Source organism: Choloepus didactylus, chromosome 3, assembly GCF_015220235.1.
Source record: "Choloepus didactylus isolate mChoDid1 chromosome 3, mChoDid1.pri, whole genome shotgun sequence".
Lineage (NCBI taxonomy): Eukaryota > Metazoa > Chordata > Mammalia > Pilosa > Megalonychidae > Choloepus > Choloepus didactylus.
This window is the reverse complement of record NC_051309.1, coordinates 13,310,204-13,330,549: the sequence shown is the minus strand read 5'-3', so window position 1 is coordinate 13,330,549 and position 20,346 is coordinate 13,310,204. Positions and strand designations below refer to the sequence as shown.

Sequence of the window (20,346 nt, the reverse complement as noted above, 5' to 3'; positions counted from 1 at the left end):
CTGGAAGGCCACCCCAAGACCTGGGAAGCCATTTAAGTTAAAGTGTTAAAACCCTGACAATGACTTGTCTGTCCAAAACCTGGATAAATAACATTAGTTAAAATTTATGTTGGGAGTTCATAGTACAAATAATTAACATCTCATTGGTTAATTGTCAAGAAGGTAACATTTTTGGATTCAAAAATCCTTTATTCCAACAGTGATATTTCAGATTGCTTTACTGTGTTTAGGTACAATACAATGAGAGCTCTACTTACGTAAAAGGATGTTGTTTGAAAGAAAAATGTGTGTTCTGTCATTGTTGAGTAGAAACAGTAGACCTTGTACTTCAAGTTTTTAAAGACTATAAACAGACCATTGCTGTCTGAAGGGATAGGATCTAACTTTTCATTTGAAGGCAGTATTTTTAAATGAACCAGTGCTATCCCACAGCTTAACAGTTACATACAGGTCTTCCACTTTATTTCTAAACTTCATGTCACCAACATAGTAAAATCACTGTAGTGAATTCATGAACCACTACCGTAATTGCAAAACTGCAATATTAATTTGTTTTTTTTTTCTGGTGCAAATTGTAGAAAATAATTGGTCAGAATTTCACAACTCATGAAACCAACTAGGCCATTTAGCACCATGTTAAACTACCCTGCAAATTTTTCACTGTTTCACTGTGGTGAGAAACAATATTCAATTTCCTTATTTCTCATGTTTTTTGTCTTTGAGCAGTTGAACTACAGAAGGATCCTTCTTTGGTGAATGAATCACTAAATGTAAGATCATGTAATGGCTGTGGTTTTGTTGTTATTGTTTGGGTTTTGATTTTGTTTTGTGTTGTTAAGAGTGGTTAGAGACGGAACATTTGGGTTGAAAGGCTGTCTGTGTATTTCTTTAAGGGACAGGAAGCCATTTAGTTAGCGTGCCTGCCACTCTAGTCCAACATACTGACAGCAGCTTTACTTGCTGTTTTCCACAGTCACCTGTATCCACTGATACCATGAAATGTAGTTGTTTTCCTCAGGAAAAAAAAAAAAAAGTCATTCTGAATTCAGGAGCATTGTATTTCTAGTTGCTCTCTGGGCCAATGTCTTAAAAGGGTATTTTTCACAACTTCTTTGATGAAACAGAACTAAGGAAATAGAAGGCAGCCCATCTACATCAGCCTAGGAAACTAAGCTGGTATTGCTAATGAAATTCTGTAAAGAACTGTGAACTTTCTGTGTTTTATTATTATATTGGAATTGAAAATTGGACTTTGATGTCTTAAACCATCCTGTCATGTACACAAAATAGATTTTAGTTTCGGGGTTAAGGTTGGTTTTATGCTTTTAGAAGGGTTTTCTGAAGATGCTAAACCATAATTGCCAAATATACAGATTTTGCCCCAAAGATGTGGCCCTCATAATCCGTTTAGTGCAAGGGATTTTTTTTCTCTCTCTCTCAGTGCATTTATAGGGGACCTAATACCTTATCAGGAGTGAACATTTTGTTAAATGCTTGCTAATTGCAGACAGCCACGTTCTTTCCAGTGCCTCCAGAGGAATGAGGAGACCTTTGCTGACCACAAGACCACTGTTTACCCGGGATCAGAGTTTTTACCTTATTCTGTCAAAATACCCTCTTCTGTAGTTCCGGCTAGAAACTCACACAGTGTGCTAAATAAGAAGGAAGGGAAAACCCCCACTTGATTTGGTTCAGGTTTGCCCTCCAAAAGTTACGAAGGTTCTAGCTGTGGCTGACAAGATTGCAAGGTCCCAGGCATGTGCTCCATCCAAGCTCAACCCCTTACAAATGCTCATAAAATTCTGGCTAGGATTTTGAGTGTTGTAGGATATTCTGAGACCTTCCCCTCTGTAAAAAATAAAGTAGGATTGACCAAATTTGTAACAAAGAGGAAATCTTATAGCAGAATCCTTTAGTGTTTAATCATGAGGGATATTTGGATGGCAGGGAATTCGTAGAATTCAGAAAAATTTTCTCCTGGTTCCTACTCTGTTCTGTTTTGCTAAAGCCACCAGAATGCAAAATACTGCAAATAGATTGGCTTTTATAAAGGGGATTTATTGGGTTACAAATCTACAATTCTAAGGTCATAAAATTGTCCAAACCAAGGCATTAACAAGAGGATAACTTCACTGAAGAAAGGCCAGTAACATTGGGAACACCTCTGTCAGCTGGGAACCCATGTGGCTGGCGACTCCTGGTCCTTTGCTCCCAGGTTCTGGTGTCAAAATGGCTTTCTCCAAAATGTCTCTGGGCTTCTGTCTCTCTTAGCATCTCTCTCTCTCAGCTCCTGTGTATCCTTTCTTGTTCTCCCAGGGTGTTTATCTCTGAGCATTTGGGGGGTCTTCTCTTAGCTTCTCCAGGCAAACTCTGGGCTTCATCTCTTATCTTAACATCTCCAGACGTCTTTCTGTCTGCATCTCCAAGCATTTGGGTCTGTGTCGGCCCCTGAGCTCTCTTAAGGACCCCAGTAAACTAATCAAGACCCAGCTTGAATGGGCAGGGTCACACCTCCATGGAAATAATCTAATCAAAGAGCCTCACCCACAGTTCGGTGGGTCACATCTCCATAGAAACAACCTAATCAAAATATCCTACCCATAATAAGTCTGCACCCACAAGATTGAATTCAAAGAAACATGGCTTTTGTGGGGGACACAATAGATTCAAACCAGCACATACTTTTTTGCCACGATCATTCTAAAAACAAGGAGAATGAACACGGTAGATGATAATCAAAACTTCTCCAAAGGGAGATGCTCTGTGTGCTTGAACCTCTAGATGAAATTAAAAAGAATAGGTACTCTGATTCCTTTGGCTATTTGCAGATACAGCCAGATTATGAAATTTCCCTTCCCTTTGTTTTTTCTACCTTCAAGTTTTTTTGTGAAAATATCCATAAGTAACATTTTATATTGTGTATTTAGGTCAAAAATTTGGGCTCAAGAATAAGCAAATCTTCTGACAAAGAAGGTAAGTTGAGTTTCAGAGTAGTAATTTTAGTAATTATTATAATTACCACTTGTTGAGTACCTTCTATGTGTCAGGACTTATGCTGATTACATCACAGCTTTCTCTTGTTTAATTTATATAGTCCAGTAAGGTGAGTGTTAAGAACATCGCATCTGTAGTTGAGGGAACTTCGGTTTGGAGAAGTGAAGTGGCTTGTTTAAGGATATACAGCTTCTAAGTGGTGCCATGCCTTAAATAACCATTAGAATTTTGCCAGTAATCTCACAGTATACTCAATTCCCTGTGAATTTAACAGGCCTAATCACCTGTAGTTTGTACCATAAGAGAAGTCTAGAAGTTCTGTGCCAAGTGGTCAACTTTAACGTGTGTGTTAACTTCTGACAAGCAGTCTCAGTTTGGGAGCAGACCAGAGACAGCACATTTATGTCCTTCTCCCAGGGACCAGGTCTCATTCCAAGAGCTGTTGGAGACCACCAGCTCCAGATGGATAATTCTCTTCTCAAACTGAACTTAGAATCTTGTTCAGTCCTACAAATTTTGTTGATTCCCTATCTCAAGAATAAAGTGTTACAGATATGGTTGAATTCCCATTATTCCCCTCCCTAATCCCAATCTCTTTCCTTTCCATCCCTTTCCAAAGGGAACCAGTATTTCTATAAACAATATGTAGCATTATGTTGTATGCCTTAGGTAAAGGGCATCACATTCTATAAACCTTACTTTTTCAGTCAGCATTTTATTTTGAGATTTAGTCATGTTGATTTGTGTAATACTTGTTACTTTATTTCAATTGCTATTTAGTATTCCATTGTGTGAATATACCGTAGTTACTAATTTTTGCTTCTTTTGTTGGTGAACATTTAGTTTTTTGCATCTTTTCCCAGTTACAAGCAGTACAACCATGCATGACCTTGTACCATCACCTAGTGCATATTGGTGCATCTGTAGTACACCTGTATCTCTAGGTGTGGAACTGATGGGTTGATGGGCACCTCTTCAGCATTACTGAACATACTAAATTGTCCCCAACTGGTGTACCAGTTGTCACTGCATGCATTCATCCGTATTTAGTATCGTCAGACTTGTGTGCATTTGCTAATCTGATGACCATGAAATGGTATCTCTTTGTTTTCCTTGGATACTTCTTCATACCTTGTTGTCACATGAGGAAGGGAACAACTTTAAAGTCTGATATGTAAAGGCCACCTTTGGGACCCCAGACATGTTACTTGCCCCCTTGAACCCCGTTTACTCAGGTTGAAACCTGACATGATGGAGTTTACCTAATGTGAGGATTTTGTCAAAAAACATTTGTAAAGGATCTTTTGCGGTACCTCGTACTTAACTGGTACTCAATAAAATTACTAATCCATTTTCTTTCCCTTCTCTTTCTCCCTTTCCTCTGTACACATACTATCCTAAAAAAAAACAAAAAACAAAAAGGTAATTGGAATGAATAAATATTAATTTTTTTTTTTGCTTTTATTACTCAGAGATTTCCAGTAGTAAAAAAGATAACAGAGAAGCTGTAAGAAGCCACAGTGTTGAAGCAAATCCTAAAGAGGTGTGTTTTCCTAATAAAGTATTTTCATGTGTGCCTAAAGAAAAGCTTTAATTCTTTATATATATATTAAATATGAAACAGATTTATTAAGAGACCTTCATATCACTTTTACCTATTGATGCTCTTCTAATTTTTAGGTAATTTGGCAGGTCTTAGGACTGTTTGGACATGTCCATGGTATATAATCAAATTTTTTTCATACCACTTTGCAACAAGTGTAAAAAGCAGCATTATGTAATGGGCCCCTAAGAAAAGAGAAAAACACTACCAATTAAATTATCATATACCGTGGATTGTAAGATATATCCTGACTTCAGAGATGTTAAAATATATAGTATTTTTCTTAAAAAAAAATGCTTCTTAGAATTGTACAAATAAAGTATTTAGCCAGTAACAGATGTTTTGTATGGATTTACATTCAGTTCAAAAAAAGTAGTCATGCTTACAAAATGAATCTAAGCTAGATGCCAAAAATGTTATTCTAGATTTTTTAAAAAATGTATATATAAAGTCATTCCAAAGGCTAGAAACTCTTATGTGTCTAGCTCCATTTCAGTAGATTTGGGTCCAGATTCTGTTGCCTTTAATATATTCATTCTTAATTTCAGGTTGAAATTTCAGTTCAAGAAGAAGAAAGGCATATGCCTAAAAGGAAAAAAAGGAAGCATCACCCCTCTTCAGAAGATGAACTGGGTATTTGAAATATATATGTTCCTGTTTTACAGACCTTTCAAAACCATATTATTTTCATATCCAAAATAGTGGACCAATAACAGAATTCTTAGGGATAGTCATTTACTTTACAACTCTTGAGGCTGGTTTATTTCCAGACAGGCCTTCTTTCCAGGCCCTTTCTGGAAGTCCTAACCCCTGGAAGTCATGCATGTCCAGTTTCCCTCTGTGGCATGGGCCTGGGTCCCAGCCAGCTGCCACCAAGTTCCATATTTTATAGCATAGATAGATGTCTTGCAGAACTAGTGAAGCACTTTAGTAAAGGGGCATATAATGCCTCTTCTGTGCTCCCTCCTGTTGATTTTCTCATTGTGGTCTGTAACAGTGCTGTCCAATAGAACTTTCTTCAATGATGGAAGTGTTCTCTGTTCGCTGTCTAGTAAAGTAACCACACTAGCCACGTGGGACTATTGAGCACCTGAGTGTGGCTAATAAGACCGAAAGACTAAATTTTTCATTGTATTTAATTTTAATTAACTTAAATTTAAATAGCCACATGTGGCTAGTGGCTACCATACTGGACAGTGCAGGAACATACTTTTAATACCTGACACAAAGTAGAAATTCAGTTAAGTACCCAGTTAAGATTTATTGCATGAATAAGTGAGAAAGAATGGAAAGTAAAATTCTTTCCTTTTTTAGTTAGCTACATATAATTATTTTATAATAATTTATTGAGTTCAGAATATCTACAGGCTATCCGTGGTACCTTATACACATTCTCATTTAATTTTCACAATAACCTTGTGAGTTAGGTATTACCAACTTTTTATAAGTAAAAAAATGAAGGTGCCAAGAGATCGTGACTTTATTTCCAGCAGGGAAATCTGATTCTAAAGCCTGTTGTCTGAATCATTAAGGTGATTCAGATGGTAACTCATTAAGGAAGTTTAAATTAAAATCTCTCTGGGAACTTTTCATAGAAACCTGCTACTTTGTTGTTGTCTCTTTTTTTTTTTTTTTTTTTTTTTTTTTTGGTGTTCTCAGGGCCAAAGGCTCAGTGCTCAAATCACATGATAATATTTTGGCTTCATTGTATCACAAGCCTAAGAAAAAAAATCTTAGACTGTCTTATAATGGAACTATGAATTTCATGTTACATTTAGTTTTTATTCCTTTGTGATTCTGTCCAAACTGACAGATGATAATCCAGATGCCCTGGATTCCAGAACAGGAACAGCACAGAGGCAGTGGCCAGAAGCAGAGACACAAGATACAAAGGTATTTTTCCACTTATTAATTTTAAGTTTTGGATAACCTATTTACATCACTATGAGTACTTACAATTTTTTTTTGTTGTTCTGGTATCTCTTTTATTTATATATTTCTAATAATCACTTTAGTATAAAAAGTGTGTTATTTTTAGGATCTTCCATAAAAACAAATATTGTACTTTATAACTCTTAAACTGCAAGATTGTATTAATATTACATTTTAAATATAATCACTGCGTAGGTTTTTGTTCAGTTATACTGTTCGCTTCTTAAGGTTTCTAAATTCTTCCTATAGATACACTTGCACCAAATGTTGAAATATTATGATATGTATTACTTTAAAATTTTTAATACCATAACTTCCTTCTAGTTTAGCTCTTACACCTAAAATATAGGGGGTCCAGAGATTGTCCTCAGTCATTGCCTTTTTTCCTATGGTCTTTTTTCATTTTCAGCCTTTTGGAGTTTACCGGTGTACAGATGCTCAATTCAATGAATTTATAGTCTAATTAATCTAGTTTTAATGGAATTAACCCTTCTAAGATAGTCATTGGCTTAAGATTCCTGCAGAGAAACCATAAGACAAAGATAATATTTATAATGCAAGCACAAAGAGATAATAAAAAATGGCTGAGTTGATACTCCTATTACTAGGAAATAACAGAAGCTTTTTGTCATCCTCATTAACAGATTAAAAAAAAAAAAAAAAAAGATCTGATAATATCTGCCATGGTCAGCCAAAAAGTTCAAAATGTTTAAGAAGACTATTTGAAATGTAGACATTTTACAGATGTGTTTGCTTTTACCCCTCTCTCCTCCTCCCCCAAATCCCTGAAAGGCTACATCCAAACCTGATGGTATTGATGGCCTAAGGGAGGTGGGGAGTGGGGGCATTTTGAATTTTGAACCAGGAGGATATGTGTCTATTCAAAAATAAGTAAAATTAAAACTAAATCAGGATTTATGATTACTTTTTAGTGAGCCATTAAAGAAGTAAAATTACAACTTTAATTTTTTGTTTCATCCTTTTCTCATCCTACTTTATGTATTTTTGTTTACATGATAGATTAGTATTATAATGTAACATGTTGGTATTTCATGCTTAAGACTTTTTTGTTGCTAGGAATGAAAAATTGAACTGTTTAGACCGCTGCTCTAAATGGGCTGAGCTGATACTCAGAAACTCCTTTGACACTTTCCTTTTTATCCTTTCTCCCCAATCTCCCCCGCCCCTCCCCTCCACCCTACAACTGTTGCCAGTTCCTATCAGTTCTTCCTTTGGAGTTTCTTCTTTGGGAGTTTTTGGTCTCTTGAAAAGGCAAAGTCCAGGAACAGGGAGAAAAAGAGCAATTTTCATTTTGTAGGAGGAAAAAATAATAGCCTTGCTACTTTTTAGTTGAACCTTATCTCATGGTTTTCTGCCTTCAGAATTTTTCTTTTTAAATAGTCTCACTAGCAGAATAAATACTTTTTAGAAACATTTTCCAACAAGTTATTCTAAAAGGCAGCTAGAAAATTATTCTTGAAATTGAAAGAAATGCTTTCAAGGGGGTAAATAGAGGCAGTGTTAAGTTTGCAAAAGAAGCTTCTTGTTTTGTTCAACTTCCCTACAGGAAGAGAGCTCTGGAGATTTGGAGGAGCTATCAAAAACGAGTTCTAAAACAAACAGCAGTGTTTCTAAGGCCATGGAAGAAAAAGGTGAGTGGTACGTCTACTGAGATAAATTATTTTGAGAAGAGACTAAGCCTTCAGAGCAGTCAGCATATCTCTCACCGTGCTTCACCAACTGAGACTTCAGCAGGCTTTTGCACTCATTGATTTCCCTTTATAAAACTCATGCCTAATAGGGCCTTGGGAATGGTTAATTTGGATCCCATTCTCCCCAGTGTGCTGGTTATCAACTAACCACATTCAGGCTCATTAATTTTGATGGGATAGGCGTGAAAATGGAGCGTGTGTGCCTGTGTGTCTGCAGTTATAAGTCACTGTGGTGAGCTGTTGTAGCAGGGAAGGCTGACCTTGGTTACCCAAAGCGAACAGAGCTCTGCCTTTTCTGCAGATGAATATAGCAGCAGTGAAGCTACTGGCGAAAAGACAGAGCAAAATGAAGATGACAGCACAAAGTCTCAGGAGGCAAGAAATATTTTTCCTATTTATTTGTTCAGAATTATTTAAGTACTAAAAACAAATTAAATGCATTAAATATTGCTACCTAAAGATTGTCTTAAGTGCTTTTGAAGGAGCTTACTTTTTTTAGTGCAGTAGGACACCATTTCATACAGTGTATTTATCAGTGTCATTATGATTAATTTTGTTCTCTTCCTCTTCATTTCCTCAAAACATTTGTATGAGACCTAACTTTTGTCATGGACCAGTTAGGATCAACCCAAAGCTCTAAATCAGGGACAAGGTCAAATTCCTGGCCTTAAAGCTTAGTGCAGCCAAACCAGGTACCAGAAAAGGTCAGAGAACAAGTGGCTGCCTGCGCCATGTGGTTTGGACAGGATGAAATGGGAACAGCAGCAGGGTGTACAGAAAGCATGCAGAGATTACCCAGTGAGACCCAGTTTCATGATGCAAGGGTCTGGATTCCGGAGGGCAGCAGGAGTGGACAGACCACCCGAGGCCTGCCTGCTCCAGGCACATTCGGATCTGCTGAGAGCCCAGTGTGGCAGAGGGTCACAGTGCCTGGGACAGCCCCATGTGTCAAGGGGAACAATCTTGTACACGAACTAGATCTTCTAGAGTAACCGTCACTGAGTTAGCCAATTTTTTAATGGTACAAAAAAAAATTAAACAGTTAAAAAGTAAAACTTCTTTTCGCTTTCTCGTACTTGTGTATGAGAAATTCAATGTTTTTTTTTTGTTTTTTTTGTTTTTTTGTGGTCACAAGTAATTTGGAATAAATCTGAAATTAAATGGAGGTACATATTTATTATAGAAATAAAAACTAACACGGGGGCTTGCTTTCATTATTTCATAATCCTCACAACTTCATGAATTCATTTAGCTGTTATCAGCATTTATCAGGGAAGGGAACTGCAGTAAGAGAAGTGAAGCAGGAAGCCCAAGGTCACATATTTTTTAAATGACAAAGGTGGGATTTGAGCCCTCCTATGAGGGGACTCTAAATCTCATTTTTAAAAAATGAGCTATTTGTATAATAAAAGCTAAAATTATTTTTGTTTTTTGTTTTTTTTTTTATATTTTCTTTGTTAAATTGTTTTCTTTTTCTCACTTGTCCCTTAGGAAGACCAGCCCATAATTATTAAAAGGAAAAGAGGAAGGCCTCGTAAATACCCCATAGAAACATTATTAAAAGCAAGTAGGTATTTGATGTGTGTTCAGTTTACACCCAAAAAAAATTTTCAGACTGATTTTCTAAGTGAGATTTCTTTTGTGTTTTAGAAGAGGACTCCAAAACAGATACTGGCGCTGCCACTGTAAGTAATTAAAAAAGATGAAAACTTTGAGAATTTGCTCTTGATCTGAAAGAGTATACTGTATATCCAGTTTTTCACTACTTTATTTTTCTAAAAGTATTTGAAAAGCTTTAAAAGACTTTCTCAAATAAAACATTAAGTAACTATTCAAATAATATTATTAGTGCTATATACATATAAACAGATCTATATTAGTTTCTTGCTCTTCAGTATGATTCCATCCTCTCTTGAGAATTTGGTTATCTAAAAATTATAAAGGGACTTGTCTTCCTGTAGTCAGTTCTTGGTTAAAATATAGATATGAGCTATTTTATATGATTTTTAGATGGTAGTTTCTTTATGGAAACTTCTGGTGCATCTTGCCATCTTACTACTTGCTATGGAATTCATTTTGTAATAAAAGGTACACTGATTTCCATGCAGAAAATCCTATCATTTATCTTTTTAAACGTTCTTTATCTTTGACCGTGAAGTATATACCGAACAAAATCATTATATGACGATTTCATTGCATGAATTTCAATGGCAGCATCGTAACGAGGACAAACATATGCCTATGGTGCCCATGGGATTCAAGCCTCAGCTCTGGCCCTTGCTTCCAAATCTGCGACACTGAGCCAGTCACATGCCCTTCTTGAGCCTCAGTGTCCTTGGCTACAAAGTTGGTGCAATAATACCTGCACTTGACTCATAGGATTATTGTAAGGTACCAGAACTAGAGCCATAGGAATGCATCTGCCAACATGTACCACAGTTTGCTAGTGCTGGGGAGAGTAAGCACAGTGGGCCTTGCTGCATTGTCCCTGTGTGCTTCCTCCAGTGCAGTAGCAGGGTTGCTGGGGAGAAGTCTTGCTGCACCCTTGATTTTTGTTGTGCAAAGACCATGTGCACTGGGATCCACATTTGCTTGGTAGTTTGAATGAGCTACAGAAAAATAGGTCCCAGATAGGCTACCTACATAAATAGAGGCCCTAAACCTTCTTTAAAATTGTTGCTTACCTTTCTATGTGAAGTTGATAAATTGCTGATTTCAATTTTTTTTGTTTGTTGAAAATTTAGGTAGAAACAGTCTCCACTTAGCAGCAAACTGAAAGTTACACAAACAGGTCGGTACTCACAGGATTCCTCTGTGTATGCTCTAAATGGGAGGAAAAGGCTGGCTGTGGGGTAGCCTTTAGAGTTTCATTCTGTTTCTCATTGAAGTAGGCAGCCTCTTGGGTAAAAACAGTTGTCCTTATAGCCGTGAAGGTCTATACCTCTTGGCTTTTCCTGTGATCTGAGCCATTCTCAGTAAGAATACTGCGTTCAGAAACACAGCCCCATGTGCATGCACAGACCAGCTCCAGAAGGAACACAAAGCCACTGAGAAATATGTTTGCCTCAGAAGAGGGGAGCCTGGTGCCTGAGGTTCAATATTGGGAGAGAAACTTAATTTTCACTGAATATTCTTTTGTACCTTTTAATTTGTACACTGAGAATTCATTATCAATTTCAAGGAAAATTAATAAAACAACTTTGTGAAATAAAAATAAAAGGCAGCCTCTATGTTCAGGGGAAGTATAGCCCAATTCAAGGGGTAAGAGAGGAAAATAGGAAGAGATGATGCAGTAAATGCCAGATGAATGGTGAGTAACAGAGACATTGGGTAACACAGAGGCTCAGAAGAGGGAGCGCTCACTGGAGGTGAAAGAAACCTGGGGAGCCTTCAGAGAGGAAAGTGAGGCATTCCATCAGAGAAATAGCTTGCACTGTGCATCCAGCTATAATTTACTGGATATGTTTAGGGAAGAAATAGGTCAGATTGGGGCTAGGTGCTGTGAACAGCAAGGCACAAATTCAGCTCAAGAAACTAGTGTTCTCCAAGAAATAATAAACTTTAAAAGTAGCCTGTGCAGCTTACAGAGCCAGGACTCAAGAGCCAAAATTATTTCAATCGTTTTGTTCTCATTCCAAGGAAAGAAAAAATACCAAAATGCTGATAATGATTATCTCTGCATGGTAGGATAATGGGTGCAGTCCATAATATTGTTTACAGTTGCATGCCTTTTCTACAATTTTTTACAATGTAAATATCTTATTTTCATAAGTTAAAAATATTTGCAAAGAAGCAAGAAGAGCCATTGAGGGATTTAAAAGATTGACATGGACAAAGAGATGAATGTGACTATTTGAGATCAAATAAATAGCATGGTCGAGATGAAGAAAGTATGTATTCTGATCAGAGAAAATAAATTAAATATGTGATTTTTACGTCTTTTTTCCACTTTTAACCATATATGGTCCTGTGGTCAAGTTTTTCTTGTTTTCTGGAAAAGCAAGATTTTTTTATTTTCTAAAAAAAGGGAGATGCCATTGTTTGTCAAGGCTGCTATGACAAATACCATATACTGATTGGCTTAAACAACAGGAATTTATTGGCTCACAGTTTTGGAGGATAGAAATCCAAAGTCAAAGTGTCAGCAAGGCCATGATTTCTCCAAAATCTGTAGCATTCTGGTGGTAGCTTTCTGGAGTCCTCTTAAGCTAATTATGCACTAATAAAGTATTAATGCAGAGATCTCCCTTTTCTTAAAGATGAGTCCACTAAAGAAACAGCTAACCTACAAGAAAGAAGCATAAGCAATGTAAGTGTTTGTTTTCTTATCAGATTTTACCTTTAGAAATAAACTTAGTCAGTGATCAGTTGTTCACCCTTTCATCTCCAATTTTATTGCTTCTAGGACGATGGTGAAGAAAAGTCAGTAACAAACGTGCGTCGGAGAGGAAGAAAGCCCAAGCGTTCACTCAATCTGTCAGATGATGCCGGTATGACTCAGTTGTTTCTAGCACATTCTTAATTACAGAGTCTTATTTCAAAATCATCTTTTTTAAAAGTTTTTCTTCTGATGAGGAAAAACCCAGTGGGGTACAGCTAGTAATAATCTTACATAAATATGTGCAAAATGGCTCTAATCTCATGTCAGAAATGGTATGTCCCAGATGCTTTTCTGAATGCATGTGAGTTTTTCATGAATGCTGCCTGTGAACTGCCTAAGTAAACTATCCCAAATGTGTTTGAGATTAAATTAAACAGTGTGAATTGCAAGTGCTAAAACACAAAGGAAGCGGAAAACCACCTCTTCTGCCTCCAACTCCCATCCTAAGTTCTCCTAAATTCCTTGACTCTATCCTTTGGAAGTGTCTTTGGGAATTGTACAATCCAGGTGTTGCCCTTCTATTCATTATAGAGTCCTCAGAGTCAGAAAGAAAACGTCAGAAATCAATTTCTGATGCAACTGAGGACAAGAAGGACCAGGAGTCTGAGGAGGAAGAGGAGGAGGAGGAAGAGGAGGAGCCCTCAGGAGCAACCACAAGATCCTCCACCAGATCAGAGGCCCAGAGGTAATGGGGCCTAGAAAGAGCTTCTAAACATCTTCACCCACCTTCTCCCATCAGAATACAGCTTTGGGGTTCATGGGATTCTCTTTGAACTGAATCACTCATACCTCCTCCACGTAAGCTGTTTCCTTTCATTTTATCTTCAGCAGAGAGTACCAGCTCTCAGCCTTCTGACATTTGGGTTCTTCTTGGAGAAGCTGTTTCTCATTTGAAACCATTTTCCCAAAAAGATCACTATGGTCCTTTGCCAGGTTTTAAATGCTTGTTTGGTGAGACCCATTCAGTTTCTTTACAAATGTTTATTGCGCATCTACTATGTCTCAGAGTGTGCATAGTGAAGGCAGAGAAGCAAAACACAGTCCCTGCGGTCAACATACCTAACTCTTGTAAAAGAGAGCAGGCACATGCATCACTACCATAAGGCACTGCTGACTAATGTATGTAATAGGTTGGTTTTATGAAATTGCTCATATTCAGCCATTTTTTACTCAAGTAAATGATAATTTCACATATCCCAAAGTATGTTCTCCCAAACCCTAGTCTAGCCAGAGTCTCTGGAAAAATAGTACCATGCTTAAACAAGTTTGAAAGTGCCAGTGAATTCTCTCCCCCTAGAAAGTCATGGTGTGTGTAGTTTATTTAGGACCTGGCAAAGTCCTAGAGGAAAGGAAACTGGCTAACTTTGTTTAAACAAGCATGGTTTACCACTATACTCTCATTACACATGTTAACATCAACGCCCATCCCCCTCATTACACATATTAACATCAACCAGCCTTCCTCATAGCTCATTTTGAGAAATGTTGCATCACTATACAGTTTCATCCAAATGGTTAATATCTTTGAAAGCAAGACTATTTTCCCTTTTTACTGTGATTATAATCTTTTAATCAAAATGTGCAGGAACTTCTATTTCAAGAGCACCACTTGTCAGTAGGATCATAGTAATAGTGTTTTGTATTTACCTAAAGACTTAAAATTAGACATTTTCTGATCCCACCAAATTTGCACGTTAGCCATTCATGTCATGGTTTGATTTCTTAAAGACTTTAGGCACTCACATGGCTAAAGATAAGGTGGTATTATATTTGTTTTTTGAGGTGGGGCAACTCAGATAAATAGATGAGAAGTCACAGAATCAAGATTCCTCTTGACAGGAGAGGGATGTAGTGGTGCTGGAGCCCAGCATCCTTGTTTTCTGGTACAGGACCCTCTACCAGCACCACTACCTTCTCTTAAACAGTCATAGGAAGATCGTCCCATATGGTAGGGCTCACCAAGAGAAGGTTCCATAGGCCTTCCAGCCATCTTCAAGCATCTAAAAGCAGCTATCGGATTTGCCTTTTAAAATTCATTCTTTAAAAACAAATCTTATTTGACTTACAAGGTTCTTCAGTTACCTGGATTGTGATCGCTCTTAATGTATTTTAGGAAATTTTGATTTACAAGTGTATTCTTTCTTTTTAGTTTAGTTTCTTTGGCGTTGGCTGATGGGTTCCAGAGCTCTGGTGTCCTCATAATTTCACAGATTCTCAGGATGGGATGGGTTCTTGGCAGTCATCTAGTACTACCCCTAAATTGCTGTGCCCGCAGCACCTCTGAAACCATCTTACTGCTTTTACTCATGCTCAGTGACGGGGAAGGCACCTGCTGCCTGGCACCCATTCTCTTCCTTGTGTCCAGTTTCCCTATAGCTCCCATTGGATATAGGTCTAATCTTGGAGCCTTCTATATAATTTACCCTGAAAGACTTGAAGGCATCTTCCAGGTCTTCTCTTGTTTTGAGCCCCCTCATCATCCCTGTCTGTTCTCCTCAGTTTGTCTATATCCCCTTTTTAAGACCAAGTGTGGTCTAATGAATCCAGAAGGAGATTGTTCCCACTTTACTTTCTGGATACTGTGCTTCAGTGTGCATGCATAGCATATAGTTGCCTTGGATTCAGCTGTACGCCACCTAAACAAAGTCCTTTCTTTAAGAGCTTTTTTTCTGGTAAGCCACATCTTCCCTCATCTGATAATGGTACAGTTGACTATTTGGACCCAGTTACAGGGCCTTAACACTTAGCCTTGTGAATTGTACTTTTTTTAAATTTTGGCCCTTTATTCTACTCTCATGAGCTCTAATGGGATCTTCATTTTGTCAGCCATTAAGTTTTCTATTTTTAACAGTTACATCTTTTTCGAAGCCATGATAAACTCACACACAGTAAAAGCAAAGATAGAGCCATGCAAGCAGAGTTAACTGTGGGTGACATTAAGATCTATCTGTTAGCAATAGTCAAGAAAACTAGCCATTTCCTGCTTTTAGTCCCATTTGCTCTGACTTGCCCACAAGGAGCCGCATCCTTTCCAAACAGTCATAGGGGCTGGAGTGTTCAGTGCTATTATTCCACCTACCTATTGTCCAGTGTTTCTATAATCTGTTTCAGAAAACAGCATAGCGAGCCACCTGCACGTGCAACATCCAAACTTGGCAGCCCAGAAACAGTTTCTCCTAGAAATCGCCAAAAATTAGCAAAAGAGAAGTTGTCCACCAGCGAAAAAGTTAGTAAATCTCCCCCATTAGGAAGGTAAGTCCCTGCTTACACGTCAAGTCATTATTAACCCCCTTAGACTATTTTTCTTACTGTAATGCTGTCTTCCTAATTTCCTTTAAGATTTTTGTCTCATCAAATGACTGTCCTTTGGGGTCACTGGCTTCCAAGATGAATAGGAAGGGCTGTAAAAGGTGTCTCCTAGTGGCCTCACCAGTCTCGCCTGGCCTGGCCTCATGGCCTTCCCACACAAGCCTGTCCTTGATACCATGAGCCCAGAAAACAAAGCTTGTTGTCCCTGAGTGGTCATCAATCTGAAGGCAGTAAGTGCAACATGGTAAAGAGCATGTAACCACCTAGAGTCTTAGGACCTGTTTTTAGGCAGAGCATTGGAAAGGTGACAAGGTAATAAAGTAAAACACCCACCTTCAGGGACAGCCACCCACAAGCTTGCGCCTTCCACCTCAGCCTGAATCATCTCCTCATTGCTTCCCACAGGCCATACAGAGTTCTACTTCTTTGCCTTTGCTTGTGCTAGTTCTTTCTTGAGGACTACCCTCACCACCAGCTTCCCAGTCAGCCAGGGCCTTTCCATCCTTCGAGGCCACATTCTTCAGGATGCCTTCCTTCCTGCTTCAGCCCATTCTGATCTCTCCTTCCTGTTGCAGTTCCAACTATCACTGTGCAGTTGAGAATAGCATATGCCATTGGTTTAGGCATATTGCTTTAGTCTCCCCTTCCCTGAACCATAAGCCTCTTTTTTGAGATGAAGAACTTGTCTTACTGTCTGTACATTATTGCATCCAAAAACTGAAGACTTCATAATATACAAAAACCATTTTGACATCTGTCATATTGATCTTCACAGTGTACTTGTAACATATGGGTGCATTATTTATCCACAAGTTATGGAAAGGAAAGAAAACTAAAAGTGCCAGGCACCTTTCACATAGATTTTCTCATTTACTCCTTACTAAGTGAAAGGTACCCTTATTTTATTTGTAAGGGGGAGCATCTCAGAAAGGTCTGGATCCTTCTCAAAATTGAATGTGCAGATGAATCATCTGAGGCTCGTGTTAAAATGCAGATTCTGATTCCGTAGGACTGGTGTAGGGCTTGGGATTTTGCATTTCTTACAAGCTCCTAAGTCTGCTAGTGGCAGAACACAGTCTGGATGGAAAGGGCCTGGATGGCCTACTAAGCTCACCCCGCTAGGAAGAAGCTCAAAGCTTCTGTCCTGTGCTGCCTGGCACCCAGTGCCAGCACATACAACTGTGCAGCGAATAGGTACTCATCAGGTGTCTGATGGTTTTCCTTGGACACAGTTGACATGGGTTATTAATACACACTGCTTCTCAGCCATTTTCAGTGCAGGCATAGGTAACATCAGGTTGAATCTATGCCATCTGCAGCAAAATTTCCCTCATTTTCAACTCAAAAAAATACTTTTGCTGTCAAAGGAACAATGAGCAAAAAAATTTCTTTCTGTCAGTGAAGTCCCATTTCTCCATGTCTTGTGTTTTAGTTTCCCAAGTCTTTTCATTCATTGGTAACATTTAATGCCTGCTTGCTTGCTTACTTGCTTACCTAATACAAGCACTGTGGTAGGCCCTAGAGATAGGAAGATGACTAAAACTCCGTAACTGCCTTGGAGAAACATACTGTCTGATGGGGGAAGCGTATCTATATATGGTTTTCAAACTTTTTGGACTACAACCCACAATAAGAATATATTTTAAAATACAACCAGTGCTCACATTCTTGCTTCTGTAACTGAAACAAAATTTTCATGAGTCAAACTTAATAGATATGATACCAGTGTATTTCTATTGGGTTCCATTAATATGTTTCATCAAAATACTGGACTGTAACCTGCCGTTTGAAAAAAACAAGTAGATAAATTACAGTGGTATGTGCCGCAGTGAAAATGCAGAGGGTTATGGGATTTCTGAAGAGGAAGCAGCTTGCTGTGGACTGGGGAAGGCTTCCCAGGAGTTCCTTTTGAACTAGGACTTCAGAATGGGGAATTTTGTCAGATGGGAAGTGTGGTGTGATTTCACAAACATCACATACCAAACGTGATAATGTAAAAGAGTGTTGCATGTTTGGGGAATGGAAATACTTGAGAAGGACTGTATTTGAGGATGGTGCAAAAATTGAGGGCAGATTTTACAGGACTTTATGTATTATGCTCTGGATGAGTTCATCTTGAAGGCAACAGAGAACAACAAGAGTTTAGATATATATATCTAGGTGAGTAAAATGATTAATTGGAGTTTCCAACAAATAGTTCTAATGGCAGCATGGAAAGAAGGGATAGGCTGAATGGCAGAGATTGACTAGAATGCTCTCCAAAATACCTGTGCCTTTACTAACATTGCCAGCTCTTTTCTATAATGTTGTACTCTGAAACATGATTTTGCACTTAGTCAGACCTAGGCTGAAATCTTGCTGTGCTCTCATTATTTATTTCAACTTGGGACACTATGTATATTGGTAGGATGGCAGTTGGTTTCTTTATCTTATAGATAGAAGCACTAGGGCCCAGAGAAGAAGCTGACTTGGTCACTGTCAGCACCTGGAGTGTGTAGAACTAGAACCAGGGCACTGACTTCTGGGCTTGTCCTCCAGGGTCCTGTGTTTGTGTGTGGTAACCAGTTAACTCAAGTTCTTCTGTACCTTCCTTTTCCTGTATAAATGTTACTGGGTTTTATCTTCTTGGCTGTCAAGTTCAAAGATCTTCCATTTTTTTTTAAGAACTCCCAAATTATTTGAAGCAGTTGCTTATAACTCGCACCCTTGCCTTGACTTCTGTTTAATGCAGATCAAAGACACAGCTCTCCCCATCTACCAAGCGCAAGAGAGAAGCCAGCCCTCCTGGGGCACGAACAAGAGGCCAGCAGCGAGTGGAGGAAGCCCCTACGAAGAAGGCGAAGCGGTAATCCTGACACTGATGAATCCGGCTTGTCAGAGAGGAGCCTCGGTGGCCATAGGCCTTTGTTTTGTTTTGTTTTGTTTTGTTTTGTTTTGTTTTTAAACCAGGAAAAGAGTATGCATGTGTTGTAAGTTCTTAGGTGCAAGCTTTTTCTTGTTATGTTTTAAACAGCTTTATAAACGATTGTTCATAGAAGATATTATGTACATTTATTTCAGATAAAAGAAAATAAGTTTACTTTGTATCTGAACTCAAAACAAAGTAGTTGTATATTTTAACATTCAAAATTGGGATTTCCCAATGTGGCACATCACTAATGCAAACCCTTCCAGTCCATCAGACACCAACCAGGCTGCCTTCTGGTAATCTGTGTACAGTATATAAACATGTAAAAATAGGTTGTATTTTACTCTATGTATGATGCTAATCAATGAACACTTTATTTATTTTACAGAGAAAACTTATCTGTGAACTTTACTATATATCTGTTTATTTTATTTTATTATTTTTTTTTAATAAAAAAAGGTTTTAAATGCTATGCAGTCAGGAGTAGAACATTTTTGAGGACTCTGCCTGCCCTATAACTATCTGACTATAATCTGGCAGGAAATACAGAATCCTCTCGCATGTATCCTAGTAAAGTAGTTTAGCTAAAGAAAGGTCTCCATTGCTTTTCTGGTCATAATTGTGACTCTTTTTTAAGAATGTAACTGTTTTTAGATTGTAATCACATCTGTGACTTTGCTACCAGCCCCACTGGCGTAAGTGGTTTTGGTTCAGGTAAAGTCCCCTCCCGACACCTGCCGCAGAAACCCCCGGTCCTCCGCGCTCTTCCGAGGCTTCTACCAATATTCTTTCCTTGTTATCTTTTTCAGTGATGAGAAATGCATTGAAGAATAGGTCACTCCTATGTGTTGAGCTTAAGGATTTTATGTTGTTTTATACACAATTATTTCATGATAGAAACTGGCTTTATTGCCAGATTCTTTTTTAAACATGTTTTAACTCCCATATGAGCAAACTGTCCAACTTAAGTTTTTCATAAGATTAAACTTTTCTTGAGATCAAATTTGTCTCAATAATGTGATGAGTTGCCAAATAATTGAGATTGTTTTAAAATATTTTGTTCTTATTCTTGTTTTATAATTGAAATTTACATTAAATGTGTGTGATTTTTGGTTTTGTTTCAGTTTGATTTTTGTTTATGTTTTTGGTTTTTTTTTTGGACTCTTATTGTAAGGTGGATATTTCTGTCATTTTACATGGTTTCTTACTGAGATTTTATATATAAATTATAAAATGTTTCCCAAAACTTGAGTGGTAAGATTTTTTTTTCCCCAAATTTTAAAATTCTCCCTTGTGAAAACCGTTTCTTCTCTATGGGCTTAGGTATATTCTTGCATTTTGATATTCAAATATGAGCCAGTGATGGCCTGCCCCCACCCTACCTCCCCAAATAGAATTGAACTTCAGATCTGGAAGGGACCTTAGAGCTGAGGAACATGAGAGTTCCTTATTTTCATTAATAGGGATGAGTTTCAGCTAATAACAAAAAATATGTAGTGGCTTGTCT

General features: G+C 37.9%; 1 protein-coding gene across 5 annotated transcripts in view; it reads left to right on the top strand.

Annotated features, from left to right (window-relative positions):
• The window catches only part of BOD1L1 (biorientation of chromosomes in cell division 1 like 1), a 54,135-nt gene extending 34,185 nt beyond the window's left edge, over positions 1-19,950 (top strand). For 2 of the 5 annotated variants that reach the window (XR_005215830.1, XR_005215831.1), the window contains 12 exons: positions 727-770; positions 2,928-2,973; positions 4,467-4,537; positions 5,146-5,230; positions 6,411-6,490; positions 8,097-8,181; positions 8,543-8,616; positions 9,733-9,808; positions 9,892-9,926; positions 10,986-11,032; positions 12,501-12,550; positions 12,647-12,731. Coding sequence is in view for 2 of the 5 variants with exons in the window: in XM_037829407.1 (XP_037685335.1) it covers positions 727-770; positions 2,928-2,973; positions 4,467-4,537; positions 5,146-5,230; positions 6,411-6,490; positions 8,097-8,181; positions 8,543-8,616; positions 9,733-9,808; positions 9,892-9,933; positions 10,994-11,032; positions 12,501-12,550; positions 12,647-12,731; positions 13,154-13,307; positions 15,734-15,874; positions 18,663-18,780 (1,190 nt within the window). In the remaining 3 variants the exon portion in view is untranslated. Of the gene's footprint in view, positions 1-726; positions 771-2,927; positions 2,974-4,466; positions 4,538-5,145; positions 5,231-6,410; positions 6,491-8,096; positions 8,182-8,542; positions 8,617-9,732; positions 9,809-9,891; positions 9,934-10,985; positions 11,033-12,500; positions 12,551-12,646; positions 12,732-13,153; positions 13,308-15,733; positions 15,875-18,662 lie in introns of those variants that run through there. The other 3 variants (XM_037829407.1, XM_037829408.1, XR_005215832.1) reach the window with 3 other exon arrangements.
• Positions 19,951-20,346: the final 396 nt, after the last annotated feature.